The 20,684-nt window shown below is 41.3% G+C and overlaps 1 protein-coding gene across 4 annotated transcripts in view; it reads right to left on the bottom strand.

The window, feature by feature from the left end:
• Positions 1-741: 741 nt before the first annotated feature.
• Positions 742-20,684, bottom strand: part of tbkbp1 (TBK1 binding protein 1) — a 114,032-nt gene continuing 94,089 nt past the window's right edge. For all 4 annotated transcript variants that reach the window (XM_068013513.1, XM_068013512.1, XM_068013510.1 and 1 more), the window contains exons 8-10: positions 16,600-16,718; positions 12,063-12,487; positions 742-9,345 (exon numbers count right to left, since the gene is read on the bottom strand). In XM_068013513.1, coding sequence (XP_067869614.1) covers positions 9,217-9,345; positions 12,063-12,487; positions 16,600-16,718 — 673 coding nt within the window. In that variant the 3' untranslated portion in view covers positions 742-9,216. The remainder of the gene's footprint in view (positions 9,346-12,062; positions 12,488-16,599; positions 16,719-20,684) is intronic.

Genomic DNA, 20,684 nt, shown 5'->3' on the forward strand with positions numbered 1-20,684 from the left:
AGGGTTCAAGAAATGAAAGGGTTGTGTTCCAGTTCACTTCAGAATTGGGATTTATTTAATTGAAGGGAATGATATAGTGAAAAGTGAGCTGACATTTTAGTCATGCTATTTCTTATTGAGGATTCTAAGTCATGGGTCAAGGCCCAGATTGCAGGACACCACCAAGACTGTAAACAGTACAAGACAAGACAAAACGTATTGGTTTCTTGTTTTAGGATTGGGCATGTCTTTATCTGAAAGTGGCTTTATGACTCAGCTAACTTCCTGGCTCAATGCATTTGCCCACTTGGGCTGATAGACTCTGTGACAGAAGGTTGTAGGTTCAAGTCCCATTCAGAGATTTGAGCACAAAATTTAGGCTGACACTCCCAGTGCTGTGCTGTGCTGTCTTTTGGATGAGATATTAAATTAAGGCCATGTCTGCCCTCTCAGGTAGGCATAAAACATCCAATGACACTATTTTGAAGAGGGACTAGGAAGTGTTCCCCCATGTGCTGGCCAATATTTATCCCTCACTTTAAAAAAAAAGATAATCTGGCCAGTATCGCAATGCTATTTGTGGGATCTTGCTATGCGCAAGTGTGGCTGCCACATTGCCTACATTGTAAAAGTGACTACACTTCTAAATACTTCTTTGGCTGTAAATCATTCTGGGACGCTCTGAGATTCTGAAAGGTTCCAAGAAATGCAAGTCTTTCTTTTATTAGTCTATTTTAAAAAACATTTTAATCTGTAAGTCTGTCCAAAATGCAGGAATCTGCATGTTACGAAATACAACTGAATACACCATGACAGAAAATGAGACAATAAATATTCAGACTACACAGTAGCGTCCATAGCTTTAACAAAGCATGTTTAGAGAACCCTGGTGAGGTAACATAAGTGACTGACCAACGTGAGCATTCTGTTCTTGTGATAGCTGGTTCCTGACAATATAAAGAGGCTTAACTAGCTTCCGTGTGTATCCCACATCACTTTGCGTAAAATGTAATAACTGTATCTGAAGATTTGATCCTGGTCAAACCACGTGAGAACATAAAACAGAGGGCACCTTAATTTTAAGATTAAAAACTTTCTTGGATATCTAATTGTCTAGCCTGCTCATCCAGACTAGAAAAGAGCAAGTCTGGATGAAATGAGTCTATACAAAATACACTACAAGAGACTGTGAGGATAACACATTATCCAGTTACCAAACTTGCATAAAAACAGAAAACATACCTATTCTATCCCAGGACCTGCTGTCCACTTCTAGAAGATGTCCCTGCGATATCCACCCATTCACAGACTAGACCTGAAAGTCTGGTGAGTAAACCCTCATAATATTATGATATTACCTCAAACATGTATCAGCAGGTTGTTGCACACTACAGTGAGAAAAAAGTTCACAGTAAGATCAGAATTGGCGAGTCTTTAGTTTAGCATAATATTATCACAATTGTAAAAATGATCACAGTTCGCAGGCAGTGCCCAACAAGTGTATTTTGGCATTTCAGTACAATTTAAAGCTGCCTTTATATAATGTCTTTTTAAAGATTTTATTTCCTCTTCCACCAACTCATTGGAAGTAAGGAAAAAATATCAGGAGCCTCATTTTCTTCCTACTTTCATTTTAATTGGTTGCAGTTAAGTTTTGGTTGAAACATGTAAACATTTCCTGGAGAGAAGATGGATTCATCACACCTACTGGGATCATGCCGAAGAGTTTAAGTATTTTGAAAAATTTTCTAGGTTCAACACAGTTCCCTTCTTCACTCCGAATATTATAACCACTGCCCATCATTGTTTTCATTACACTTTGTACAAAACCAGTCTGCTGTATGCCCACTTGTAGAGGGCAGTCCCATTATTGCCATGTCACTCTGTTCCTCTGTGGCATGCACCATTTGCCACCATGAGTCTTCCTCCCAGATGGTCATAAACTCATCTGAACAATCAGAGTCAAGAGTAGACAAGAGGCATAATTCAAATGAACCAGATGATGACGGCCTCTCTCTCTCTTACACACAGGAAGCAGAAGACACAACTTGAGTGGGAGGGGACTGATAAAACTTTTCTTTCCTTCCCTTACTTTTGAAGAAGACAGCATCCTTCATATTTTGTCCTGAGTCACAAGATCCTGTCACCGATTAACAAAACTTGTGAAGCTGAGATGTTTGGACTACGCTGAGATGTCCCTGTGACTGTAGCACACAGTCCTCTTGATGAGAATTGATCAAACTGTTTGAGATACCAGGCCACCTTGACAGACACAACATCTGACGAGGTAGCACCCTTCAGCATAGGACGGATTAGGAGAGGTGACATTTTCATGATGAATGCTTTTCATAAAGCTGATTCAGCGACATTGAAGTGTTCACATACCAGGAAGTTAGGAGTTAGAAGGAAAATCAGGCAGACATTTTCACCCAAAGCCTAATAGACTTGTGCAAAAGGTCACTAGGCAAGGTCAATGGATCAGGCAGTATAAATGAGTTCAAGAACAATTGATAATTTTCTGGAGAGATGGGATAGGAAGGTGGGTATGTAATGCTGATATATCAAGAATGGTATGGCTTTATTGAGTCCTATGGCCTAATTCTGTTTCTAAAAATCTTATGAAATGTGTTTTGATACGTATTAGATCTACACATAGCTGCCAGTCTTCAGCCAATGGATTCACTCCATGTGATATCAAGAAACGACTGAAGGCACTGGATACAGCAAAGGCTATGGCCCCTGACAACATTCCACTGTAGTACTGAAGACCTATGCTCCAGAACTAGCTAAGCCCCTTACCCAAACTGGCTACAACATTGGCATCTACCCAACAATGTAGAAAATTGCCCAGGTATGTCCTGTCCACAAAAAGCAGGACAGATCCAACCCAGCCAATTACCGCCCCATCAGTTTACTCTCATTCATCAGCAAATTGATGAAAGGAGTTGCGACAGTGCTATCACGCAGCACTTACTCAGCAACAACATGCTCATCGATGCTCAGTTTGGGTTCCACCAAGGCCACACAGCTCCAGACCTCGTTACAGCCTTGGTCCAAAAATGGGCAAAAAAGCTGAACTTCAAAGGTGAGGTGAGAGTGACTGCCCTTGACATGAAGGCAGTAGTTGACTGCGTGTCGCATCAAGGAGCCCTAGCAAAACTAAAGTCAATGGGAATCAGGGGGAAAACTCTCCACTGGTTAGAGTCATGCCTAGCACAAAGGAAAATGGTTGTGGTTGTTGGAGATCAATCATCTCAGCTCCAGGACATCACTGCAGGAGTTCCTCAGGGTAGTGTCCGAGGCCCTACCAACTTCAGCTGCTCCATCAATGACCTTCCCTCCATCATAAGGTCAGAAGTCGGGATGTTTGCTGATGATTGCACGGTGTTCAGCACCATTCACAAGTTGTCAGATACTGAAGCAGTCCTTGCCCGCATATAGCAAGACCTGGATAACATTCAAGCTTGGGCTGATAAGTGGCAAGTAACATTCACGCCATATAAGTACCAGGCAATGACCACCTCAAACAAGAGAGAAACTAACCATCTCTCCTTGACATTCAATGGCATTACAATCGCTGAAGTTCCCACCATCAATATCCTGGTGATTACCATTGACCAGAAACTTAATTGGACCAGCTATACAAATACTGTGGCTACAAGAGCAGGTCAGAGCCTGCGAATTCTGTGGTGAGTAACTCACTTCCTGACTCCCCAAAGCCTGTCCACCGTCAACAAGGCACAAGTCAGGAGTGTGATGGAATAGTATCAACTTGCCTGGAAGGGATACAGCTCCGAACACTCAAGAAGCTCAACATCACCAAAGCAGCCCACTTAATTGGCACCCCATCCACCACCTTAAACATTCATTCCCTCCACCTTTGGCACACAGTGGCAGCAGTGTGTACCACCTACAAGATGCACAGCAGCAACTCACCAAGGCTCCTTCGACAGCACCTTCCAAACCTGCGACCACTACCACCAAGAAGGACAAGGGCAGCAGATGTATGGGAACACCACCAGCTGCAAGTTCCCCTCCAAGCTACACATCATTCTGACTTGGAAATATGTTGCTGTTCCTTCACTGTCATTGTGTCAAAATCCAGGAACTCCCTCCCTAACGGCATTGTGGGTGTACCTACACCACACGGACTGCAGTGGTTGAAGAAGGCAACTCACCACCACATTCTTAAGGGCAATTAGGGATGGAAAATAAATGCTGACCTTGTCAGTGATGATCACTACAGAGTCCATTAGGCCCTAAACTGTTTGCTTCCCACTGAGATGCATACATCCTCACCTGTAAAACAATCCTGAGATTATTATTGCTTAGAATGGCAACATAAATTAATTTGGGCCCCACTGAATGCAGCTTGGAACTTATTATCTCATTTTACCTTGTGCCGGCCATGTGCAGTGAAAGAATATACAAACGTGTCACTAATTGCATTGCCAAAGAAAACCTTTCTTCTTAAAAAATTCTTTCATGATTAATATTCTTGGATTATTCCAGTTCTTTTCCTCTTCAGTAAATCAATCTATAAAAGGTCTTTAAATCATCTGTAAGAAGAATGGATTCTGGCTTTTTGAAAAGAACTTTAACCTCTGCCAATTAAAAATTTCTACGCCTATTATTCATTGACTTTGCCGCACATGTGAAAGGCAATCTTAAAATAAGATTTTGTTAGAAACTTATGTTTGACGATGGTAAGCCTGAATGCATATAGCAGAGAGTCGCTTTCGAAACACTTTTTCATACTATGGGTAGTGGAAATCTGGAACTCTCTCCTCCAAAAGGCCGTGAATCCTTGAAATTTTCAAGACTGAGATCAATAGATTTTTATTAGGCAAAGCTAGAGATTGGGGAAACTGGACTTGTATTCTCTGGAGTTTTGAAGGATGAGAGGTGATCTCATTGAAACCTACAAAATACTTAAAGGGATATTCAGGGTAGATGCAGGTAAGATGTTTCCCCTGGTTGGGGAGTCTAGAACCAGGGGACACAATTTCAAAATAAGGGGGAAACCACTTAGGACAGAGATGAGGAAAGATTTCTTTACTCAGAGGGTTGTAAATCTTTGGAATTCTCTACCCAAGAGGGCTGTGGAAGCTCAGTCATTGAGTACGTTTAAAGCAGAGATTGACAGATTTCTAAATATCAATGACATAAAGGGATATGGGGATAGTGTGGGAAAAAGGCATTGAAGTGGATGATCAGCCATGATCGTATTGAAGGGTGGAGCAGACTCGATGGGCTGAATGGCCTACTCCAGCTCCTATGTTCCTATATGGAAAAATGGCGGGTAAATGGAGTTGAGGTACAGATCAACCATGATCTAACTGAATGGCGGTACAGGCTCATGGGGCTGAATGGCCCACTCCTATTTGTATGAAACTATTTCCAAAGAATTTTGTGAGGTTTAGAGGAGAAGTTTGCAATTAGGGTTCCTGTTCAAGAGTAATCAGTGGCAATCTACATTAACTAACCAAATCATTGGACATTGCACTCAACCACAGGAAATATGTGATGGTCTCCTATGAAAGCTAAGACTGAAAATCCCTGAAAATTCTTTTTTGACTCCCTATCTCAAAGGAAAGGTGAAAACCTGGGCTCAATATTCAAGGCAACAATCTTTGTGCAAAGTTAGTTCTCATTTGGCAAATGAGATACTTTAGTCAACTTGACATTCATTTTTCTTTGATCATAAAAAACATTGCATTAACAGGAGAGATGAAGAGCATCCTAAAAAGAAATGGAAATGGAAGGTCACAGGAAGTGATGGCCTAGGTAGAAGACAAACCAAAGGACTAAAGGTTAAGGAAGGATTTGTTCTGTCAGTTTTCAAGATGCTGAATGCTTAACGGTACATTAAAAGTTAATGAGCTGACTCTCCAGCCCTCTCAGTGCCAAGCTCCCACTTATTGTGAAATTATTGTTAAGTAAGAACAGCAAGAATTATCATTAAAAGTACAGAGCAAACCTACTGTACCAATCCACTCAAGTTGAAGTGCACCAGATTTGTGTTCTTCACTATCAGAAAATCAAGCAAAGAGACTATCAGGAGTCAGTAGAAATCATTTGTCAAAAATAATTTTTAAAAAGTGCCGTTTCTACAATGGAGTGTATCTCTGCTACCCAGTGTCCCTGTGACCCAGAAACCTCCAATGATCTGGAGGGTGACCAAATGTTTTAAGAATAACATATTACAGAGACATATAAAATATTTATAGAAAAGGTAATTCCAGAACTCCTTCAAGTTAAGTAGTGACAGAAGGGCAAACTGTCAAAAAAAATGAATTTACAACTGATGTTAGGAAAATTCATCATGTTAATTTTCCAGGATATTGGTTTAATTTTTTGCCCTGGCCCTGGGCCAATTGACCAGCCCCAATTGCTTCCGTGACTGAGATCAGTCAACCCAGCACAGAGCAAGGGTCAAATCCGGGACATTCCTGGTCTATACGATCCACAACCGTGCTGCGTTGCGCATTTAGGGATTCAGTATCAACTTCAGTTAGTAAGGTAACTATTAGTACTTCACGTTAGTCACAGCCAGAATGTTATTTCATTTCAATTAGAGATGATTATGTCAATGTATCATGTACGAGACCATAAAGACCTGTGTCATGTGTGGTAAAGACATCCTCTCCATGGTCTAATCTCTCACATGGAAGGCCTTTATCACTCTACTTGTGTATCAAGCCTCTTTTCCCATCACATGACGTCAATCCATTTGACAGCAGAAGTTAAGAAGCAAACAGCGGAAACATGAGATACAAAATGGACAGTAAAAATTTTCTGGCAGAGTACAAGATGCAAAGTGAATGGTAAAATTCCCCAGGGGGCACGGAAGACAGAAACCCTAACAGCAACATTTGGCGGCGGAGCGGAAGATGAGAATTGGTAAACCAGCCAACTGTTCAAATTTAAAGCCTCTCACAGTCTTGCATACATTATAGGAAACAACAGTTGGCTTGGAGCTGACTATAATGCAATCTCAGGAACCTTGCTACCACATAAACCAGCCCTCATGTTTATGCTCACATTAGAATCGCTTGATTTGACTTCAAGTCTTACAACTTGCTACCAGCCAAATCTTATATCATATTAGTGGCTTTTCCCTGGGTGTAAAACTTGCTCAGGCTCACTTTCTCTCAATGTTCTGCCTCGCTACTGTACTGAAAACAGAGCAATGTGAAGAGAATTTTGCCAGTGCTCTTTTTTTTTTGTTTTCTCTCTGCCGCTATTCATGCTTCTCAGATAGCCGGGAAGTGAGTCAGCTTAAGCCACACACATTATTGGCACTAGGCATCAATGCTACTTCATGCCTGACTGGGCAGGAGGGTGGCATTCCAGTCCGGAATGCCAGATAATATTTTATTAACAGCACTCCGTCCAGCTGAAAATCAGAAAAACTCAACTGAGTGGAAGTGAGAGTTAACCTTAGATCCTGTGATCCTAAATTTGTGAGTCAAGCCTGAGTTACCAGACTACCTGACATGAGGGAATTCACTTTTAAAATATATTATTCTGCAATAAACACTCAAGGTCAAATTTTAGAAATATAGGGGCAACATTCCACTTACTTCACTCCCAGCAAAGGGTATCAAAGGGCATGGATTAGAGGATAATCAAGTATGGAGGTCAACACACTGTATGGAGGTCAACACACTTCCAATCTTCTTGTCATTAATTTCATTGACTCTGCACCTCATTGTGCCAATCTGAGGGCATGGTGGCATGCTGATATAAATATGAAGGAATACCCTGCAGAAATTCAACAAGCTGCTAGAGCCAGCGTACTAAAACTTTTCATTGATATGTGTATGTGTAAACAAGGGAAATGAAAAATTTCTGCTGCGTTGAGGGAAATCACAATACTGTTTAAGCCATGGGTCAGTAGTTAGTACTCTCACCTCTGTGTTAGAAGGTTGGGGGCTCAAGTCCCACTCCAGAGACTTGAGCACAAAAATCTAGTCTGACATTCCAGTGCAGTACTAAGGGAGTGCTGCATGGTTGGAGGCACTGTCTTTCAGATGAGACAGTAAAACGAGAATCCGTCTGCCCTCTCAAGTGGATGTTGACGATCCCATGTCACTATTTCGAAGAAGAGCAGGAGAGTTCTACTTGGTGTCCTGGCCAATATTTATCTCTCAATCAACATCACAAAAACAGATTATCAGGTCATTATCACATTGCCATTTGTGGGAGCTTGCTGTGTGCAAATTGACTGCCATAATTCTTACATTACAATAGTGATTGCCTTCAAAAGCACTTCATTGACTGTAAAGCGCTTTGGGACATCCTGTGGTCATGAAAGGTGCTATATAAATGTAAGTCTTTCTTTTTTTCTTTTACAGACAGAGGCTGAGCCCACAATGGCCTGTGACAGACTCTGTGTATGTGGTAAAGTGCCAAGAACTGTAAATAAAAGACATGCATGCGATGATGTTACATGACTTTGGATCATGTCTATTGCCAATATTAATAAGTTACATTTGTTTTATTTTTCTGCTGTGGCATACCAAGGTGTGCAATACCAAGAACAGAATTTGCAACTTGGAATCAATGGGATATATAAAGTAGGTCAATTTGCGATATTGGGAAGCCGCTGGCACACTTGGCCTTCAGGACTGCCCTTTTCCAGTGTCAACCTATTAATTATTGTCTGCATCTCACCACTTCTCGCCAATAGTTATATTCTTGCTATACTTCAGTAATTAGTATCCAACTGTACTGACATCACAGTACTGCACAGGAAGACTGTTCCGATGATGCACTATAGCAATTCAACCTGCTCCATTAAACAAAGAGCTGCCCAATTTAATGTCAACACCTAACCCTTCAGTTGAGTCTCTTCATTGCACAATGGGACAGCATCATTCTCCAGCTATTCATTCCAGAACCACCAAATTTCTACTGACCAAGGTTCAAATATTTTGCTTTCGGAAGTAAACTGATTGCACTGGAAGACATATCATTTGTCACGTTTAACAGCAACTAATCAATAATTTTCATCTTCCTTCCTCAAGTTGGGAGCAGTCTTCAGTCAGACTTTCTATCTTTTGTTAGTTTCATTCTAGATTAATCATCCAACAAAAAAAAGTCAGGTTAATAAGTAGAAAATTTGATCTTTGTTTGTTCTGTAATATTAGTTATCTTGTATCAGTTTTCAAGTCATTCCTTTGCTTCTTTGCTTTCTTCAATTCTTCCATGATTCAGTGAGGAGCCTATCTATCAGATCTTGCTGTTTTCCAAATGGGTATCAATGTGTTTTATGAGGGCATCATCTGGGTAGTTGAGGGGAAAGGCCAACTGACAGAGTGGGCAGCTCCTGATGTCCGAGTCTCCTGTTTCCATCCAAAGCTGGGCAGGGAGAAAGGAACAGAAGAGTAAATTGTTCGGTGTCTGAATTGTTTTTTGATCAGATCTTTTATTTATTTATTTTTTATTTATTTATTTAAATAAAAAATAAACTAAAAAATAAATCAGACCTCTTGCCCTGACATCAACTACACAAGTTACTAATTGGTGACTGCATTGAAAGCGGTTCATTCCTTCAGTGCTGCAGAAGGCTTGAGCTTCAAAACTCCAAATACAGTCAACCGACCATACAATGATTATTTCCGGATAGGATTTGGGGATGATGGTTTCATGGGTAAATATACCACATGTACTACGAGGTCAGAAGTCAGCAACCTTTTTTACCTGAAGAGCCACAAGATGAAATTTTGGCGTTTCTAGACCAAATTGCCAAGTGTCTCTGGTAGAATGCGTAATTTGCATATATAATAAATATTGAATTTATGTATCAATAGAAAAAAAAATCAAACGTAAAATAGACCTAATTGAATTATCGCATTTTTTGACTTTTTATCACTTTAATTTTGTCAGTCAAGTCATTTTTAAAACAAACTATAACTTAAGATGCGTAGAATTAAGACCATTTTTTCAGCTATTGATTCTCATGATTAAAAAAGCTTTTAATAACACATTCAGAATAGATTATCGTCTCAGCTATATTAGAAACATTAATGGTCGTAACTATAAAACCTGTACCTCAAACCAAAAGCATTACCTATAACCATGATGTAGCTATACCACTTGTAAAGGTTTACTTAGAACACAATGATGTTTTTCGTTAAAATAACCTTTGAAACTATAAAGTGCAGCATAATGATTGGCTTTTTATCCCTACAATAGAAACACAACTCTTACTTTTCTTGACTCAATTTCTTTTTCGGATTTTTGCATGTTAATGCGATCCAACTGGAAAGGTTGGGACCTCCAAACGAGATGTTAAAGAGCTGCATGGGGCTCTGGAAATACAGGTTGCAGAACCCTGTACTTGGTCATACAAAGTAAGGGAGGATCGCCGGTTTGAATCCCAGTCTATGTAAGATTTATTAATCTACGATGGAGTATTACAGTTGCATTTGACACCTTGGGAAAAGGAGAAGAAACAGCGACCAGGGTTACTGCTCCTGAACACCATGCTGTGACCTACTGTAAGAGTAGTTGAAGATAGGATAGGCTGTGTCGATAGGAAAATAGCCCGCCTGTCCTGAGCATCTAGTCTCATACCGAAGAAAGATGTGCGTGAGATGCAATTGGCACCCATTAAATCTGACCTCAACATAGATCACCAGCTTCAGAAGGGTTAAGGGAAGAAAATAGGAGAGAAAACAGGAGGACAAGGAAAGCAAAACTAGGGAACATTCCACAATTACATTCTGTTCTGGAAGAATCAACGACAAAGTAGTTTTCGTGCTCATTATCACCACTTTAAATCACGTCAGTTTCTGAACATTGATAATGCTCCTGTTACTCTGCCCCCACCAATCTACCTTCATCTTGAGCTCAGAACAGTTCCCCCTCATTGCAACAGGCTGATGATTGCATTTCCCAATCCAGTTGTACTAATGGTCTCTCAGAGGGACGCTGCCAATTCCATGCTTTTAAGAGGAGTAGTCCTCAAATCATAGGGTCATTCAGCCCATTGCAAATGAGTTGGCTTCTGTAAGAGCTAACCAGTTAGTCCCATTCCCTTGCCCTTTCCTCATACTCTTAATTTTTCTGCCTCAAATATTTATCCACTTCCCTTTTAAAAGCTATCCAGTATTGCTTTTGACCTGGCATTCCATGTCCTATGAATAAAAGGAACATTTTCCCAATCTCTCCCTTCTTCTGCCAATTAATTTATGCTCTCTAGTTCCAAATCTGTGCTGGTTGTAATTAATGAACCCATCTCTTTCTAAGTATTCATTTTATTCCATAATTTGAACTCTAGAAGCTTATCTACTGTTAGTCTGATGGGTCTATAATTACCTGGTTTATATTTTTTCCCTTCTTGAATACAGATATTATACTGGACTGCCTTATCCAAGGATGTTTCAAAGATTGTGAAAAGAGCCTCGGCTATGCTCCTTCTAACTTTCCTCAGCCTTCTCGGATCCAGCCATCATTATCCACTTTGAATTCCAAACCTTTTTCAGTAAAACTTCTTTCTCTATAGGCATCCTGTGTAATTGCTCCACCTCCTCCTCTTGAACGCTTTCATTCTCACTATCACACTTCTTCTATGGAAATCGAAGGAAATGATTCATTTTGTATCTCTGCCATTCCTTCATCTACCACAGGGTTTCCATTTCCATCTCTAATCTGCTGTACATTTTCTTTAACGATTCTGTTATCTTTGATTTATTAGCCCTTTATTATTTACCTCTTAATTAGAATAGTAAGCACAGAAGGAGGCTATTCAGCCCATCAATTCTGCACTGCCTCTTTTGAGGAGCAATCCAGTTAGTTCCACTCCACCGAGCTTTCCTCATATTACTGCAATTTTCACTCCTTCAAGTATTTATCCAATTCCCCTTTTGAAAACCACTACTGAATGTGATCGCCAATTCTTTTTGCATCTTTCTGAGCTTAATTTGGACTGAATTAGAATTAAGCTTCCAGAAATTGAAAGAACATCCCAACCCACTATAACACTGAGTTACACTGCTTTGTAACCAAAACCTGATGAAGAGTGCGCAAGATTCCGCTGAGGTCATTTGGGATCAGTAAAACTGCAGACCTACATTGATGGAAGGCCACGACTGGGCATGCTCCGATCTGGAATATTCAGTAGAATTCCTATTCATGGTATTGTCTGGGATAGGGAGTGCTGTGCAGGAGGAAGTGCTCCTCATTCCCCTGTCCAAAGTGCCAGGAGGACTATGAGTCATCCAATCCTCATCATCGGACTCGAGTTGTCGATCAAAGGGACCATCATCTGCACTATCAGGCACCTTAAGGTAATCGCTGGCAAGGTATTGCCTGTGTGTTGGGGAGGATTGGTCATCTGCTGCCAATCGAGACGGCATTGTGTGGTGGTACACTTTGGCATCACTGACTTCAGAGTAGCTGCGGTGACCTTGAAAGCTGGCCCAAAGACGGTGACTTGTACTCCTGGGGTAGCTGGAGTATGCAACTTGCCTCACATGAACAGAGGGTTGGGGATGGGCTGAGAAATAAAGTAAAACAACAGAGTTAAAATTTAATGTTCCCCAGAAAACAAGCAAGAAATATCTTGCATTTATAAAGCACCTTTGCGTGACCTTAGCACATCTCAAAGCCCTTCACAGTCCATGGGTACTTTTGAACCATTGTAATGGAGGGCTGTGTGGCAGCCATTGTGTGCACAGCAAGGTCCAACAAACAGCAGTGAGAATGAACAACCCGATGATTTTCGGGATTATGTGCTCAAATCTTTGTAATGGGCCCTTGAATTCACAACCTTCTGAGTTAGAGGTCATGGTGCTGCAAGGTCTAATTCAAAGCTAACATCGAGAGAAAAACTTTTCGGACTCAAGAATCTGTAAGGACTTAGGGGAAATGTTAACCACCAGTGGAAACTGGGAGCGGGGGGCGGTCAGTTAAAATAAAACAGGGGACTTACTTGCTTACCTCCCACCCTGATATGTCTAACTGTAACTTTAAATTGTCAGAAGACAATGGGGTCCTTCCGTGAATAGGCACATCGGGCTCTGATAATGTCATCCAGGCCTGACTGCTATTTTTAATTGAAGCTTGAGTGGGGAAGCAGCAATCATGGCTTCCCCACCAGGCCAAAGCTATTGGGAGCTCCATCAAAGCCCAGGAGCCCTTGCCCTCTTCTCTCCCACTACCCATCCCCCAATCAATGTACCTCAGTGCTCCAGAATAGATCGTGCCGCCCACCCTCCCCACCGAAATCTGGCTCCTTCCCACCGGCTAGGTAATGCGCTTTGCCGTGCTCGAACAAGAGACTGACAAGTGTTACGACGGTGTTTCTATATGTTTTGTTAATTTTTTTTTGAGGACTCATGTATTTTAGAATTATGGACATTGTTTTATTTGGGAAAATTGAAAAAGATTCCATGGATGTTTTTTTCACTGGGGTCATAAAAGGACACTGAGAGGTCTTGTTTGAAAACAAGATTTACTGGAAGTCATCTGTCTTTAGATAAATACCCTGCAGGGGCTTTTTGACTTGGAGGAGATGTTTACAGAAAAGTGACAGGTCAAGATTTATAGGAGTCAGGAGGCTTGACTCTTGAGATATTGTTTTTAGTTTCGCTTTGGACAGTGTGTTGGGGTGTGAACTGTTTTGAAGGCAGTTGGAGAAAACCAGCCAAGAGAGCAGTCACCATCAGCTCACCCTCTTCCATCTCTTTGAGAACTTCCTGAGAATCGAGTTCAAGAAATAGAGAAACTGATGCTGCATTTCTCCTGAAAAGCCTGACAGAAACCCTTGCTGTTGCATTTCTCCTGTAAATCCTGCCAATCTGATCTTCAACATCGTCTGTAAAAAAATGTTCTAGAAAGATCCCAGTGTTAGCCGTATACGTGTATTTGGGGCGCCAAACCAAAAAGGGACAAATGACATCTTTCCATATCTTCACTTTTTTCTTCAAGAATTAGCAAGAATTTGGCCAAAGTATTTTTTTGTCTTTTTTTTGTAACAGAGCTCTAAAGAGAAAATCTCACTATTTTTCATTTCACTGGGGTGTGTGTGTGTGTTTGTGAGGGGCTAAGGTAAAAAGGGAACATTCATATTTCAATCTTTGTGTTAATGCTTTGCTTCATAACTGGTTAAGTCTGGTTTTATAATAAACTGATAATTTTGTTGTTTATTAAAGAAACCTGGTTGGTGTATTTTATTCTGGGTAAAGTCTATGATTGACCGCATCGGTAACTGGGTAAACATTTAAATATATGTTGTGACCTTTGGAGAAGTAGAACTAGAAAAGACAGTACACTCCTCCCACCTCTGTCGTAACACAAGTTCTATGTAAATAAGGCCTGACACCTAAAATCACCCAGGCCTCATACTGGGGAGGGTTGCCCCTCACCTCAGCTCCAGCAAGCACCGATCCTGCCTGGAGATAAAATCGCCCCCGACAAACGGATATTTTACGTACATTTTGGGGAGCAATCAGGGTAGAACATTTGAGTATAGGTCAAAAGTTATCCATCTATCCCCAAAAGATGAAGATTGGCTCAGTTAATAGAAGCTTTTGCCTCAGCTTGGACTTGGGTTCAAGCCGAAGTTCAGGGCTTCAGCATGTACTCTAGGCTGCCATTTCAGAACAGTACTGAGGGAGTGCTGCATGATTGGAGGTGCCTTCCCTTTGGATGCTAGGCCTGTTCAAGTGAACCTAAAAGATGGCATGTCAAAAGAAGATCAGAGAGGTTTTCTAGAGTCCTGGTCAATATTTCTCCCTCAGCCGACTCCACCAAAAATAGATGAACAAATTGTTCATCTCATTGCTGGTTGCGGCATATTACTTTGTGTTGAAAAGCTCCTATTGTCAGTTACATAACAACAGTGATAATAGAAAGTATGCGACAGTCCAGCGATGATGAGACCAATTATAACGCTCCAATTGCCACCTCAAGTGAATAAGCTAGCTCAACACTGTTCAAATTGCCTTAACAGGACTATGGTTTGCAAAATTATCCAGTCACCTCTATATTTTATCCCTTTCTCTTCAGTGTGCCAAGTAGCAGAACCGAAAATATCTGGTAGGTTTTAATGAGACCCCAGCCTCCTTGCTGAATATAAAGCCAGCATAACCTTCATTGGAAATTCAGTCTGAGTAGTTTCATTTGTTGATGCAGCTAAAGCACTTTACGTACAATTAATGCAAACACTAATCAGTACCACTTCTATTGATACTTCTATCTTGCATTAAACCTGGATACAATGGCCTGAGCGGGACTCATTAAAACAGTTGAATCACAGACAGAATACAAAGACCTGTGTTAAATCATCCCCAATCTAACAGTGTGCTGGTTAAACTCTCTTGACTATCTTAGTATCCAATGACTGAAAGTTCCTGCAGGGTGTTTGCAACTTAGGTTTCCATTCCTGAGCATAAGGCCCCCCCGCTGCCCCCACGTCTCTGCCCACTATTCTTGCACTGTTACGAACACTGATGAAGCTTGTTCAGTTTGTTTTTTGGGAGACTAATGTCTTTGAGCTGACTCCCTGTGTTTAAATGGCAAAATCTGGCTCGCAACACCTGACTGGATAGCCACAATAAACTTGGTGTATCAGCAGGATAAAGGCAGGGCTGTCCCATAATCATAGTGAAAGTTCTTCATCAAGTTTACAGCTTTTTAATAGAGGTCATTCACTATTGCTAGGAATGCTGGGATAACCCAGTGTCCATAGCCTTTGCTTGCTTTCTCTCATTTCCCAGCAAGAGAAAGTGAAACACTTAGGCCAGGAAATTCGAAATTTAAATGTTCTCAGCCAGGTGGACTGTGAAGAAAGAAAAAACAAGGGAAGGAAAGAAAGGAAAAGAGAGAATAAAGAGAATATTGGAGAATACACTAACCCCACTTGGCTATCCCCTGCAGTTTTCTGTTTTTAGGAATGTTTATGGTTCTGCTAAAAGTGTATGCCACATATGCATGACTAATATCTGAAACCCTCATTTGTGGGATTTGGATGGGACGGTTTGAAAAATATATGGGTTGAGAAGAGGTGCTGGAAAGGCAGAGCTGGTGTTGCCAACTTACGGAATCTGACCTAGTGTCTGCAGATAATGTCACCAAGGGGATGTGTACAAAGAAGGAAGAGGATCCTGAGGGACAACCGAGGTGATGGTGCAGGGATGGAGAGAAAGACTGTTGCTGGAAATACACTGGCTGCATTCAGATGGACAGGAGCAGAACCACACACAAGAATAGTTCCGCCAAGATGGACAATGGAGGAAAGGCAAGGGTGGGGGATGTTGCTAACAATGTGTTAAACACTGCAAAGAGGTCAAGGAGGACTAGGAGGGATATCGCACTAAGGCTGCAGTCACAGAAGATATCATTCATGGCTTAGCCAAGCACAGGAGGAGCTGGAGTCAGGGTGCCAGAATTGAGTGAAGCATGGGGAGATCATTATGGCAGAGCGAGAATAAGATTATAGGCACAGCAAGTGATAGGCATGAAGAAAACTTATAAAAAACAGGTCAATGATTGACTTCTTGTTAATAACAATGATAGGAATGATAGTTCTGAGCAGGATGCTTTCTACTCCTGCCCCCCGCACCACCCCCCCCCCCCCCCCACACCATTTGCATATTGGCTATTTACCATTATTAGTCGGTTGTTCCTCGGAGAGTCTCCTCAGGATCTCAGTCTGAGCCTCGGTCAGACTGTGTAGTTGGCAGAGTTCTTGGGCTAGCTCAGTGTACGCCAGTACCAGGTTTTCCCTGTTAAAAAAAATTGAACAAATGTCAGGTGGATATCAAGTAAGGACAGGACTGGGTTTGACCCTGATGACCCCAAATACAAGCACTCATTGTCTAGGCTCATACATGAAGAACAGCTGCTTGGGCAATGTATGAGTGGGCCCCTGGTGGCTATGCAATAGTGCTACTAGCTTGTGTCAGCTGTGGCTCAGTTGGTAGCACTCTGGGCCTGAAAGTTGCAGGTTCAAATGCCACTCCAGTGCAGTACTGAGGGAGTGCTGCACTATCAGAGATGCTGTCTTTTTGGATGAGACATTAAACCAGAATCCTGATCGTTTTCCCAGATGGACGTAAATGATCCCCCGTCACTTTTTTCAAAAAGAGTAGGGGAGTTTACCCTGGTGGCCTGGCCAATATTTATCCTTCAATCAACATCACAAAAACAGATTATCTGGTGATTATTACATTGCTGTTTGTGGGAGCTTGCTGTGTGCAAATTGGCTGCTATGTTTCCTAATTACACTTCAAAAAAGTACTTCATTGGCTACAAAGTGCTTTGGGACATCCAGTGGTTGTGAAAGGCGCTATATAAATGCAATTCTTTCTTGCAAGGAGTCAATACCTTATGGAAAGAGGAGAGACATTGGGAATAAATACACTCACATTATAAGGTGGCCACCATGAAAGGGTCAGCAAACAGGTAACAGACTTACGGTAAATGATTGGCAGTCTAGACTGCAGTCCAATGGGCCATGAAAGGACTGGTAGACACGGAAAACTGTTTGCTGGTTGTGTTACTGGAGCCTCATTCATGGAAATCCCCAGGCAGAAACATACAAATGATGCTCCAGCTTCGCAAACCTTTCCTCCTCGGACACAATGAGGTAAATCATATCAAACAGGTCGTTGGGTCCTTTGCAGGTGGCACCATTATGACAAAAATAATTTCTGGCTATTCTGTTTCCACAACCAACAAAAAAGAAAATCAGATCTGTTGACCTCGCTTTAATAAAGGTGGTGGCTCTTTAAAGATAAAACTTAAAAATTTCCTTAATGAAGAAGTTGTATTTATATAGCACCCTTCATGACCTCAGGATGTTCTCAAAGTGCTCTACAACCAATGATGTACTTTTGAAGTGTATTCACGGTTGTAATGTAGAAATCTGGAAGCCAATTTGCACACAGCAAGGTCCCACAAATAGCAATGTGATGATGATCAGATCATCTATTTTTGTGATGTTGGTTGAGGAATAAATATTAGCCAGAACACCAGGGAGAAGTCCCCTGCTCTTCTTAGAAATAGTGCCATGGGTTCTTTTACGTCCACCTGAGAGGGCAGACAGGGCCTCGGTCTACTGTTTGATCTGATAGTGCAGCACTCCATCAGTACTGCACTGGAAGTGTCAGCTAGATTTTGTGCTTAGCTGTCTGGAGTGGGACACCAATCCACAACCTACTGACTCAGAAGCGAGAGTGTTACCACTTAGTTGGTAAAGCCAGCAAGTAACTTCAATTGTGCAGAGGCTTAAGGTCTGAACCCCAGTCCGAGGACTCTACTGAGCTAGTTGATCTCAGTGCAGTGTAGCAGCACTCTCAACGGCCAGCACAGCTCTGAGTGGGAGGGGAAAATCAGTCAAGGTCCATGCTCTGGCTCATCATCAAGTGACCTCAGCTGGGAGGCACACGTGTATACATGTCGGTTGAGAACTGAATTGGGCTCAGCTGTGATATCCTCCTACAGTTTGACTGCTGGAAGCTGATTGTGTGCTAGTAATTGCTAGGCCTCAGTATATGATGGCACTCACTGGTCCTGTGTTTATGCATGAAGAATGGCTGCATTATCCCAGGGTGACTGAGGGCTATGGAAACATATCCCATAATCCCAGTCAAGGAGAGAAGGGCAGGAAATCGGCGAGGGAAATTAAAGAAAGACAAAGATAAGCACTTGCGGTGAAGTTTATAAGAAAGTTGAATGCTTTTCTTTGCTGCAAAGGTGGATCAGGTAGCATGTCATCAGCCTACGCACAGAACACACAGCCCACAGATTATTTTTATTTTAGCTGCTTACAGCTTTTCTGACCTCTATCACTACCATTTCCAATAATCATGAATGGGTATTACAATAAAACCCAGCAACTGGCTCACTTAGAACATGTTCTGTATTAAGAATGAATTTTTAGTCAAACCTTGTGTTAAAGAGACTCATGGGGACTATCCAAATGTCCTTATCATAAAGGTTTATCTATTCAATGTTTGAGCTCCTCTGCTGAATATATGGTAGGAACAGAAGGCAGTAGATAATGCTATCATGTGAATGCATAATGAGCTCAGGCCTCTCTTTACTAATTTAGTGAAGACAGATAAACCATTTAAGATAAATGAGCTGCTATCTCGATCTAAAAAGCAGAGAGGCATTTGTTACGAGGGGATATCTATTTGTATAACATCACTGACAGTAATTTCCATTCTATTTTTCTGATGTAAGTGCAGAAATTACAACCACTGCTCCCGGATAAACATTTATCTCTTTACTATTTTACCGCAGGCTCAAAAAATTAGAGCCTGCGCCAGATTAGCACAGACGGGGATTTGGTGTGAGACATGTTAAATGTTCATACAAGAGCGTCCGTGTTGGTAATTTCTACTCTGTAATGAAATGTTTTGATGCCAACTACATCGATGTGTTGAGTATTTTGGCAAACAACTCTAAAATGTTTGCCAAACGCTTTGAAAGAAAGAGCTTGCGTTTCTATAGCACCTTTCACGACGTCTCAAAGTGGTTTACAACCAATGAAATACTTTTGAAGTGTAGTCACTGTTGTCAGGTAGAGAAACATAGCAAACATCTTCTGCACAGCAAGCTCCCACAAACAGCAATGAGATAAATGACCAATTAACCTGTTTCAATGATGCTGGTTGAGGAATTTTACCCAGGTCACTGGGGAGAACTCACCTGCTCTTCAAATAGTGCCATGAGATCTTTTACACCCACCTGAGAGGCTGGACAGAATCTTGATTTCACATTTCATTCAAGAAATGGCACCCTTCAGTAATCCACTGGAGTGTCATCTGAAATCATGTGCTCAGGTCTCTGGAGTGGGGCTTAAACTTATGACGTTGATGATAAAGAGAGGATGCTATCTCTCAGCCAGGGCTGTCACATACAATTATTTACTTTTGAAGAGCAGATGTTATATGGGCAGCCATTTTGTGCACAGCAAGGTTCCAGAAACCGAAATGAATGGCCAGTTAGTCTGTTCGTGGGAACATTGAGAATGAAAAGTTATCCAGGACAATGGGAAAACTTTGCTCTTTAGTGAATCTTTAACATGCACCTGAGCAACAAATAGCCAGAGAGGAGCTTGGTTTAACACCCCATGCAAAAGACAGTATTTCAGTACTGGATTGCTGTGCCAGTCTAGGTTATGAGTTCAAACTAATGGGTCTTGAAATATCAGGGAATTGAGTGAATAAAGTCAGGATATCAGAGAAAAGTGAGGAAAATCTACATTAATGAAAAAAAAAATGAATTTCCAAAATAATTAACTTGAAGCCAGATACTACCATAACATTGAATGTAGACTTTGGTTACCTTAATATTACTCTTTAAATCCAGATTAAGGCATCTGATTATTGCTGTTGGGTCATGTTTCCATATACTTATAAATCAGGGGTACAGTAGTACAGTGGTTATGTTACTGGACTAGTAATCCAGAGGCCTGGACTAATGAGTAAGGAAGAATGTGCAAGTTTACGGGGAGAAGGCGGGGGAATGGAATTGAGTGAATTGTTCTTTCAGAGAGCAGGTGCAGACATGATGGGCCGAATGGCCTCCTTCTGCACTGTAACGATTCTGTGATTCTGTGATCCAAGAAATGAGTTCAAATTCCCTCATACCAGCTGGGGAATTTTAACTTAGTTAATTAAATAAATCTGGAATAAAAAGTTAACATCAGTAATGGTGACCATGTAACTACTGGATTGTTG

Source organism: Heterodontus francisci, chromosome 33, assembly GCF_036365525.1.
Source record: "Heterodontus francisci isolate sHetFra1 chromosome 33, sHetFra1.hap1, whole genome shotgun sequence".
Lineage (NCBI taxonomy): Eukaryota > Metazoa > Chordata > Chondrichthyes > Heterodontiformes > Heterodontidae > Heterodontus > Heterodontus francisci.